General features: G+C 37.3%; 1 protein-coding gene across 1 annotated transcript in view; it reads right to left on the bottom strand.

Moving 5' to 3' along the window:
* The window catches only part of PIBF1 (progesterone immunomodulatory binding factor 1), a 168,708-nt gene that overhangs the window by 128,939 nt on the left and 27,665 nt on the right, over nt 1-12,104 (bottom strand). The window contains exons 8-10 of the mRNA XM_075199822.1: nt 9,359-9,540; nt 7,497-7,622; nt 2,726-2,824 (exon numbers count right to left, since the gene is read on the bottom strand). Coding sequence (XP_075055923.1) covers nt 2,726-2,824; nt 7,497-7,622; nt 9,359-9,540 — 407 coding nt within the window. The remainder of the gene's footprint in view (nt 1-2,725; nt 2,825-7,496; nt 7,623-9,358; nt 9,541-12,104) is intronic.

Below are 12,104 nucleotides of genomic sequence, written 5' to 3'. Positions count from 1 at the left end.
AACATAATATTATATAATCCAGGGATCTCATTTTACCTTAGTGTTTTAGCTGAGGCAAGAGAGGCCTGCATTGCGCTTGTGGAAGTCAAATAATTGGATGAAGTAAACCAAATTGATTAATATTGTTTTACAGTGCGATTGCGATTAATACGCCACGTGTTATGAAGCAATCACACGGATTCATAACACACATTTACATTCGCACTTACACTTGTAAATAATACACATTAAGGTTCCAATCCACATTTAATAATTAGTAACATATATTAAAGATATCTAAGGGTCAGGATATAGGAAATGTATCATGTTTAGTGTCATTTTGATCTGCACATTACCATCAGACATCCGATACAATCGGCTAAGCGATCGCACCTTGCGTATGCAAGTTATGAATGATAAAGGATAAATGGTCAAAATGTTATTGTGTTTGTAAGGCTAATAGACCAGTTAGAACCAGTTTTTGGGTGGGAAGACACGTAAGCAGCTGTTGAAGAAGTTGACCCCCAACCTTGGAGGGCATCGTTTGAACAGACCTATGACCTGCATTATACTAGACTGTTCTAAATCTTGAACCTATGAAGACCCCTAGACGTGATGCTTGTGTACGTAGTGACATCATCGTAGTTTTTTGTTGTACTGCTCTCTGATCCTGACTACACAGACAGCATGACACCATCTTATCCTGGACCTGGGTGAAGCGTTAGAGAAAATGTATTGTATTCGGTATTTTTTACTTTCCTGCTGTATTGTAATATCTTTTATGTGTAATAATGGCTTGCTGTAAATCCTGCTATATTTTGCAATTAAATATCTTTGTGCTTTCGAACCACAACAGTTGCATTGGACAATGTTTATTTGGTAAGCGATAAAATGACTTTAATATGCCGTACAGTGGGGAAGTAGCGCATATAACAAGATATACCAACAGGCAAAATATTAGACATACATGAAGCATAATACTGTACATAAAACATAACAAGTAGGGTGAATAACAGGTGTCGGAGAACAAGCAGAAGGCAAGAGACAAGGACGAACAGGAAGTACAAGGTGGGAGCAGATAACAGGAAGGAGGACCTTGCTCATGAGAGCTTATAATCTTATGGGAAGGGGTAAGGTTGAGACAAGAGGGGGTGACAGAGTGAGAATGTGGATGTAGGGAGGCTGGGTCAATGGGAAGAGTTAGGAGAAAGGTTGTTGATGAACAGGTGGGATTTTTTAAGGAGCATTTGAAGCTGTGAAAGCTGTTGGGAGTCTGATTGGATGTGGGAGTGTGACTCATAGGTGTGGAGTGGCACAGGAGAAGTCTCTTGGGGGTAGGAGTGTAATGTGGTAATCAGTAAGCATTGGCAAGATAAGGCGCTGTGGCAGAGCGGAGAGGGCAAGAGAGAGCTTGGGAAGAGATGAGTTCAGAAATTTGGGGGGGGAGGGGGAAGAGGCTGAGCATTCTACATCACAACAGGAGAGAGATTTCTGAATGAACATACAAGATGTCTACTGTCTTTGAAAAACTAGAATAAAAGAATATCCAGTATATTAGCTTTTGGACATTTGTTAATGGTAAATAATTTTGCACATTTGTTGAAGATATTGCAAAAAGAACAGAGATTTGCGTCTATGACATTACTACTACTAACATTCATGCTGTTTTCAAAATTATTTTAGTGAGTTATTTTATTAGATACGTTCTAAACAACACAATAAAATGCATATCTTTCCTAATGAATGGAAGACTGCTTTGCATTGAAAATAATTCCTAAAAATGAGAGTAAATTGGTTTAACTATTAAGTCCTAGATAGTATGACACTTACATGATGAATATCGATCATTGATGCCATTTTCTGATAATTCTTTTCTTCTTTACAAAAGGCATTTTTGTTTTAAAGGCCCACCTAAAGTATTCATTGCTGCAAAATAAGTTCTAATAAACATATGCAGTATATTTATAATAATAATAATATATGTCCCACCATCGGTTTCATGAACATATAAAAGCCCCAGGCCCTTATAAAGGTCATTTAACTCTTTGGTGACTTCGACTATACCATTTATTTTATCATTCCTTATAACACACATGCTTAAAGCCGCCGTACCATTAAGTAAAATATTTAACTAAGGTCCCGTCCCCCCTCCTAGCTGGGTCTCTGGGGCTGCATAAGGCCATTTTACCCCCAACGCTCTTATAGCTCCAGCCAAAACCAAGGAGTTGTGAGAGGAGGAGGACTAATCACAAGCCAGAATGAATAGGCCGCCCACACATACTCTTCTGCAGCCATGTAAAAGCTGTACTAAGGATCAGACAGATTTTTACTAAGGTGCCCAATCCCATATGTGGATGCAGCCCTTAGCCCCCCCCAGGAGCTGCATATATGGGGAAGGGCACCTTAGTAAGATCTTTATTGTAGGTGTTAGAGTAGCTTTAAATGTGAGGTAATGCAAAAAAATAACATTGCTTAATTCCTTCAATTTATTTGTTGTTTTTCTTAGAAACCAGTATATTTCTGACATTGATTGACTGCAACATATTGTGTAATGCCCTGTTACGTTATACAAATAGATTCCCCATGCATCATCCCAGTGACTGTTTGCCGATGAGTGGAGTGTCTTGTAACAACAAAGCAAAGTCTGGATGTCTCTAAAGAACTGCTTACTACAAGAAACTTTAGAATCATATGAAAAAAAAATAATTATTTTCATAAACATAATCTGACATTTACCGACACTTACTGTTCTAATATTTGGTCATATTTAGCCAGTGCCTCCCTCTCAGCTGCAACCGCTCTCTCTTTCTCAGCTACAGCATTGTCTTTTGCTTCCCTTAAATTCCTATAATAAAGAAATGACAAAATAATTAAAATTAAGCTATGTATAGTGATTGACTGCAACATGTGTAATAGGATTTACTTGCTTTATTTTTGGTTCATCAGTCAAAAGGTTTAGTCTAGTCCAAAGGTGCGTTGCTCCAAGGTTAGGAACTCAACTGATGCTTTTTGGTCCCAGAACTATAGCACATTGACACTTGTAAACACAAATAAAATCATTATCATCATCAGCTATTTATATAGGGCCACTAATTCCACAGCTCTGTACAGAGAACTCACTCACATCAGTCCCTGTCCCATTGGAGCTTACAGTCTAAATTCCCTAACATGCACACAGATAGGCCAAGAGAGACTAAGGTCAATTTAATAGCAGCCAATTAACTTACTAGTATGTTTTTGGGGTATAGGAGGAAACCGGAGAACCTGTGCTGAGAGACAGAAGCACTAATCACTAAGCCACCGTGCCAGATTTGGGGCATCACTGGTCAAGTCAACAAGGAGGAAGTATACAGAGTAACTGAAGCAAAATAAACGACTGTGGTCAATTGCTACACAAGAATTCCGACAGGGAAAATTATATCTCAATAATACATATAGTCAAAATACCAGGAAAAGTAGGACCTAAATAAATAAATAATTTGGGTTGTTGGCATATATTTTTACATCAATACAAAGTTATCTTGAGGGGCAATTCTGTAAATTTCGCATATGTACTCTGATCGGAAACATTCAGATGCCCATTGGCATTGGCAAAAATGTGGTCAAGTGTGGTCATTGTCCACATCATGTGATCCAGGCTACAGAAAGCACACTGAACTGCAGTATGTACACTTCAAAAACATACTGGTAGGTTAATTGGCTGCTATTAAATTGCCCTTAGTCTCTCTCGGTCTGTGTGTGTGTAAGTTAGGGGATTTAGATTGTAAGCTCCAATGGGGCATGGACTGATGTGAATGAGTTCTCTGTACAGCGCTGCGGAATTAATTGTGCTATATAAATAAATGGATGATGATGACTATTTGTCCACACAAATGTATGGCCCCTTTGTATTCAGATCTAATTGCTCTGATTTTAATGCATATAATGATGATTTGTCAATATAGTTGCTAACAATGTTCTAAACAAAGAGGATACATTACAAAACTATTCCAAATGGGAATAGCACAGCTTTACATTATTAGGGTCAATGAGTTTTACAGTTAAATAGTAAAAGACACAAGGATAGTAAACACCCAGCATTTTCTCTATTTTATATATTCTTTATTTAGAATTTGGTACATGACAACACAAAGCATTATTAAAAACTTACATATAGCAAATTTCATACCCAATAATAAGTCAAAATAAAATGATGTACAGTCCTGTTAAACAGTGGAGTGAAAAAAATGGGATACATATGGGGAGAAAAGGATGGGAGTGAGGGCAGATAAATGGCTGGAGAAGAGTAGGCTTTTGCTCTTGACTTGATGGAGCTTTTGAGCGCTGGTGAGGGTGAGCTGGCCCTGGACAAGGTAGATGATTCAGGATAAAAATTTCGGGTAGAGAGATAGGGGGAAGTAGACAATGACCCAGAGTGGTTATCAAGGACACGAGGAGGGTAGAGTCTATAATATAAAAGCCTAGTGGCGTGTGTTAGTCTGTGTGTGAAAAAAAAAAAAAAGCTGCAGCGCCACCTGCGCGGGCGGAGTTATACACTGACCTACTAAATTCTTAACATTATCTAATATATAAAAGTAAAAGCCTAGCGGCGTGTGTTAGTGTGTGTGTGTGAAAAAAACTATTTTCTCAGAAAGGGCTCATCCAATTGACCTGAAATTTGGTATACTGACATTATTTGACAAAAAAATTAGAATAGTGAAGTCAGTTAACTTCCATCATCCCCCCTTCCCCCCGTGGGAGGGGTAGTAAAGGCTAAATTTACGAGTTGAGGGCTGAAACTCATTTTCGTGAGGTAATTTTACCTCATGAACACACATGTGTAGCGGTGTGTGTTAGTGTGTGTGTGGAAAAAACTATTTTCTCAGAAAGGACTCATGCAATTGACCTAAAATTTGGTATACTGACATTATTTGTCAAAAAAAGTTAGAATAGTGAAGTCAGTTAACTTCCATCATCCCCCCTTCCCCCCGTGGGAGGGGTAAAAAAGGCTAAATTTACGAGTTGAGGGGTCAAACTCATTTTCGTGAGGTAATTTTACCTCATGAACACACATTAAAAAGGGCGCTTGCGTCGGGAAGTAACGCTCTTCCCCTGGGGAGGCCTGGGCTAGGTCCAAATGCATGACAAGAACCTTTTTAAGACCTTAAGTAGCTCGATTTGACTAGAATGCATGAGTATCATGCACGGGTTAACTTGTAGGTTAATATTCTCTTAGGAGATTACAGGAGAAGATGCAGTATGAAATAAGTGTGAATTCTGTCTGGAGCCTATTTATCTATCGCAGCTGCTGATGTGCTGGTGCAATATACGTGCTAAATAATAATAATTAAAGAAAACAAACAACAGCATGCCCCCCAATAGTGTTCCCAGCACCAGCGCTCATAGCAGCAAATTGGGTGGACACCCAGCATGGGTTCCCCCGAAAAAGCCGCTACCTTTAATATTTTTCAGTATAACATATATGGCTATAGAAACTACTACTACGTTGCATCTCACTCTCAGTCAAAAATTAAACGATTCTTGAAAGGCAGATAGTAATTGAAGAGTTTCTATCTCATGCTTATTATGAGATTATTAACGTAATCGACTGTTACCTATGAATAGGTGGAATTATTTTAAGCCTGTAATTAAGAACAGCTGTCTACTTCCTCTAACATGTTGTGTGTTGCTCAGTCCTGCAGTACCCATTGTACTGCTCAACTCATTGTTAATTTGATGAAAAGGTTGCTGCACTGATGTAATACCACATTCGGACACATTCTTCAAAAGGCACATTACAAATGTCAGAACACTTAGCGAAAAGTTACAGTGATGATCTCACCAGGATACACCCAGAGAAGATTCACAAGTGATAGCCCTCCAAAATATTATAAGTCATTTTCACATGTTTCTTAGGTAACTGCTTTCTATATAAACAGAATATCCCAAGCCAAAGCATAAATGAAATTAACATTGACTTTGCAGTTAGGAGAAGACATACAATTGAGATGAGCAATAAAAGGTATTTGGTGCTGTTACAGAAGCACTGTGTAGGATGAGGTTCTGCTAAATTCTGTAGCATCTGAAATGCTGTTTAAATGGAAGGTACATCAAAAAGTCTCATGTCTTAGCAAACAAAATTCTTTCATGAGATACAGGGATCACTAGTTAAACATGTCCAAAACTGGTGTTTTGACCTACTTGTGTGGTCTTATGACGAGGACCTACATGGTCAACTGATAACTGAAGACACTTACAGACTGCGGATAACTGCAAAATGCTTTTTCAGGTGTTGTGGTCTATTCATGAAAAGGTAGAAGGAGTGACCCAAGGCCCAGATAGGTTTTAGCTGTAATATCATGATGTATTTGTTACTCAACACATTGCCATGCAGGGAGGGGGATTTGCTGATTGCGGAGGGGGAGAATTGGAGGCAGGGCTCTGCAAGGAGGGAGAAGGAGGAATACTGAGTTTAGACCTTGTCCTTACATCCCATATATGTGGTATATGGATAAAACCCTTAGTTTGAAATTGAAAGCACCATTTACACTTGATGCTGTTTAGACATAGCAGCTTGGTGATGGGTTGCAGATCTCGCCTCTTTTCACTAGTGGAGGAAGTGAGGAATTGAATAACCCGGATTTCATTGCCCTGGTACTCTACATATGGCTTAACATGGATTGCTGAAATTATTTTTTTCTTCCGTTTTGTAGTAATGTAGTCTCGTAATATTGTCTCTTGGCGTTTGCCCAAGAGGTGGCTTCTGAGAGCTCTGTGAGATCTGATCAACAGTAATTCAGACGCTGGACAAGATTTGCTGGAAGAAGGAGAGATAGCAGGATTTTCACAAATATGTGCACTGGTGTACGGCTCAAACTGCTCCTGGCGGTGTGTAGGAAGATAGTACACATTTTGGGGTACAGGGGACCGATGCAACTATATTCTTGAAATTTGTTGCTGAAGCTTTACCTTGTCACAACCACTCACTTTGTCTACAAGATGCACCAACAAGCCCCCTGTCCTACCAACTGCTAGTTCAATAAAATATGATTACATTTCTCGGAGATAGTTGGTGAAAGTTTACACACACTGCACTTTTTGGTCAGTTTGGTATAAATCTGGCAAATTGGTTAACAAGATGGCAAAGTGTATAGCATTTGGCATGGTTATTTGGTACACATGGAATATGAAACAAAGTTATACTTCCACATTAAAGGCACACCTCCTTAGCTTACTTTGAATGGAAGTTAACACTGTATAACAAAAAGATTAATGTTAATTGTTACAAGTCCAGATATTCTAGAACCATAAAATCCGAACAAGTCAATATGCCAAGTACTCTCAGAGTGAACGCAGAGCTTTATGGAAAGGGGTATGTTTGCCCTTAAAAAAACATAACTTGTAACAAATGTTTCTACTATCCAAACAAACTTAACATCATTGCTCAAAGCTTCCAACAATATTTTCTAAAGTAATTATCACTTAATTATATATTGTAAACATATACAACCAGCAAATAATTGTGGCATGACAGATACCTGTTTTCCCGCTCATACATCTCTTTTGATGCCCCACGGAGCTGTTCAATTTCTTGGCTTGTTTTCAGTCTAATTTGCTCCAACTCATCACGCAGCTTGTTTTCGTATTCTGTTTTATAGTGGTCCCTGCAAAATTTTACAGAGTTTGAAATTGATTTGGGCATTTGAGTGTTTGTTTATGGGCTATACTATGTATTCATTTCTGTTGTTATACACAATTACATTTGCTTTACAGTGTCACTACATAATCACTAATAAAAATGTATGAATTGCATTTTGGCAAGTTTGGTAAATCAGTCCAAATAAAGCCACTAATATAGTAAAGACATTAAAATGAGTGTATACGTAACACAGCTGAATAATATACAATAATAACTTGTGTGTTTATGTTTAACTCAAAATGTCCACCATGCTCTGTCACTCCTCTGCAGCTGACTGCCATGTAAGGAGGTAGGTGCTTCTCTAACCGAGAAGACAGAGTGACTGATGCAGACTGGAAGATTCAACCACAGGGGCAGGTAGTGTGATGTCACAGCATCTCAACTGACTGCACTTTCAGCCCTTCACCACATCAAAAAAGATAATAGGCTTCTTAGCTGAAAAGTGGGAAATTCACCTATTTTCTGTAAAAAAAAAAAATGCACAATATGATGGCGAGGCCAATTACATTTCCTTAACACAAAGAATTCATTTGTGTCCCTAAAATGCCATGTTTTCCCTGCTTTGTGCCCTCAATAAATAGGTAAGCAACTAACAGTGAAACGCTTCGAAACAGCTACAGCCAGATCCGATTGTAACATAAGTTTGGCAGTTTTTTTTGTTTTTAAGCTATATAAAATCCAGTTAGTACACTATCCTAAATATGTGGGAGGTAGCTTCAAGTTGTCTGTAATGTAGTGGGAAGTAAAACTGTATTAAACTATATCTGTCTGAAAATTTTAATTTGGGTGTAATTGATGGTATTTTACTTAAATATAAAACACACCTACAGAGTAGTCTGTATCTGTTAGAGGACAGTCACTTCCCAAACAGTTACAATACTCTTTTACGTTAAATACATTTGCATCGGTATGACAAATATAGGAATGCTCTTTTAATGCAGGTCATGTTCAGCAACTGCATTATATTTATTATGAATCTGTTTTCTTGAAGTGACATAACACCCCAGTCATGAAATTAACTATTTACTTCTTTGTTTGAATCTGAAAACACACGGAGAGAAAAATGCAATATTCAAAGTTGAAGTGAATAAACCATATGCATTATCTTCTAATAAACCATACATGGTTTGCAGAGAACTGCCCACCAGCAATTGATCAATGATCACTTTCATAGGCCAGCGAGTCCCAGTAAAATTCAGATGATATTAATGTTCACAGCAGGAAATATCAATCTAAAGCTACTCTGACTCATCTAGTTCTCCGTGGTATGGACAATGATACCTATACCTTTATTTTTGTGCTGCATAATATCAACAAGCCTTCTGTAAGGCACAACAAGCCTTCTGCAATTAGAAGTAGCTAATTAAATTGAGGTAAATTATTGGAGGTTTGCCAACACCAATAATTTAACTACTGACAGAATTATAGAAACATGTTTAGATATTTACTATACATCAATTAGAGAAAATAGTAACCATATTAGAAGAACACAATATATACAGGCTTTTTTTTTTTTTAAACAAAATACTAAATAACAGTTTTGCTGTGATGTTGTCTATTAAAAGAGGTACAGGAATAAAGGGACCACGGGAATGTAAAACCTTCACAACTTCAGCAGTGACAGAGATCGTCAGGTGTAAAGGGATAAGGCAAATAAATGTCTGGAATGTTTTCCTTACAGGATAAATGTGGAATACTCACCGAGAAGCAACATATTTTTCATACATTTCTTCCCTTGCTTTTTTGGCATCTTCTAGGTGTCTCTGAAGTCTCTCCAAGCGGTCCTCTTCATGGGCATAGCGGACATTCAACTCCATGTTCTGACGGTTAAGGAAATCTTTATCCTTTTGCAACAATGAAACAGACTGTTGCAATGTACTGACCTGTATAGTAAAATACAGTTAAATTTGAGTTACAATGAAGTTTTAGTAATTTTTTTTAAACAATACAGGACAGTTTTGAAAACCTGTGCACAGGTGGGGTTTCAGCCCATAACAGCTAATAAGATTTTTTTATTTAATTTTCTAAACTATTAGAAAAATGACCAATGAAATCTGATTAATTTGGGTTACAACACCTTTTGTAAACAGTTATTTGTGCGCTAGTTTTCATAAGTGTTGCTCAATGTGATTTCTATAACCCGCATTTATTCAATAAAATACACAACTACTAATTTAAAGGTTACGGATTAGCAATCTTAAACATGTATTCTGTCATGTTTCATAATAATCTGGTATGTAACGCTCACAATTCCATTAATCTTAATGGATGACAATGAGGTTCTCCAAGACAGAACAAAGAATATACCTAATCTCCTTCATATTATTATGTTAACATCTGATGTGAAACAAGACTCTGTGAAGGTTAATGTATACACATCTTTGAAATTTTTAATATCATTCATCTATATTGTTTTGTTTTTTTAAATCAACAATTTTAATAAAAAATTACGGTGCTTGATAATTAATAACCCAAGACTTCTTAAAAACTAGACATATTTCCTTTAATACCATCTTTATTAATAAGTACATTGACATAAAATCCTGCTTTCCTAAAGTTTGCATAGTGATCACACTTATCTCGTGAATACAGATTTTCTACTAATTCCCCACTTGTGCACAAAAAGTGGCAGGCTGTTGTGGGCATTAAAGGGCACACTAACCTGTAGTAATGTGTTTGACCAATTGCATCTAATACAGGGGAAGGCATATGTAAGACATAGTTGTTGCAGTTTATGATACATGAGTAAAGAAAGCTATGTCTGCAACGTCTTTGTCTACTCTGTCATGTTTTCTTTACCCCGGACTCCGGCCTTGTCCCACCAATGACATCATACTTCGCCAACAATTACGTCACACCTATCCCTTATCCCAATGACAAGCTATTATTACTATTCTTTATTTGTAGGATTCCACAAGGTGTCCACATCGTGGTAGAGGCATTGTATTGTGAAGGGATTATTGATCACTTGATCTAAACTGACAGGAGGTCTTTAATGAGAGATGAGATTATGACAGAGCAAATTAATGGCTCCTCTAAATACTGGCGATCTCTGCATTTTCCACCAGAACCAATTGACATCTGAAAGATCCCAATAAGATGTTGATGGGGATAAGCAGTTTTTTAGAGCCCTTAGACGCACTTGGAAACAATGTATTGTTAAACCAGCTGCAAAAATAGCACAACTTGTGATATGAAGGTCTAAGACACCCACTAAGCATATCACATTGAACCTTTAATTTAATACTCTATATTCAAAGCCAACAGAAAAATAACATATTTATAACTTACGAAATGTACATGTAATATTATCCAAATAACAAATCAACGTGAGGGTAGGCTTTACTTCTTAAAACAATGTAATCTTTTGTACTAGTTCTCAATGCTTTGCTGCACATAAACACTGGTCAAGAAACAATCAGGAAAATTAATGTTTCAGCAAGGCATGAGGTTTAAAAAAAACAAAAAAAAAAAACTGACCACAAATACTTTAAATATGAAATTCTGTGGTCAGATATGCAACAATCATCAAGACACAAGGTTGTGTAAAGTTAAACATAGTTAATCTCTGAAGTTTTCTTAAAGATATAAAGGCACTGTCACCTTAAGTATATTCTTCAATAAATGATAAAAATAATAGTAGATGGTAATGCTAGCTGTTGCTTTTTTTGCCCTCCCAGATATGGTCCCACCACTCTCCCCCCCCCCCCCCCAATCCATCACTAAGACTGGGTACACACTACAGTGTTTTCAGCCGAGTGTTGGATCAATCAAATGATAAATGAACGTTTGGCCAGATATTGCATTTGTGTGTACGCTCCAGCGATGAACAAGGATCGTTACAAAGCACAGATTATCATTTGATTTGATTGTTCAGCAGAACTATAAACTAGAACTATAAATCTCGTTCAGCAATAGAACGACATCCTTCCAATCCTGCACTGTGCATGCAATCACGATCAGGATCTCCTTAGAGTCATGATATTTTCAGTCGATGGTTATGACAGATATCTGAGGGTAAACCTTGTAAAACATGTATAGTTTACGCATGAATGGGCAGGCTGATTGTGACTTTTTTTTTTTTTGTCAGTCATTGATACAATCGTAATAACACATTGGTCGGAAAATTTTGTAGTGTGTACCCAGCCTAAGCTATGGCTCAAGCTGCTGTACTACGAGAGAATTATAGCTTTCATGCATAAGAGCACAACTGTGCTAACAAAGTGTTAACCCCTGCTGTACCTGGACGCAGGTATTTGCAGTTTTAGTCTGTTTTCCAAAAGGAATAAAAAGGAAAACATAATACATATTACTCCATACCATTAGACATTACTTGCCTTACTTTCAGTGCCACATTTTCCAACACAGTTTGTAGGTTCACTTTTTCTCACACTATCCCCTTTATAAGGCACAACATAATGCAGGTTTTGTTTGCTTTTTAATTAAA

This window comes from Mixophyes fleayi, chromosome 2 (assembly GCF_038048845.1).
Source record: "Mixophyes fleayi isolate aMixFle1 chromosome 2, aMixFle1.hap1, whole genome shotgun sequence".
NCBI classification, from domain to species: domain Eukaryota; kingdom Metazoa; phylum Chordata; class Amphibia; order Anura; family Limnodynastidae; genus Mixophyes; species Mixophyes fleayi.
The sequence above is the reverse complement of the archived record's forward strand: the minus strand, read 5'-3'. Positions and strand labels throughout refer to the sequence as shown.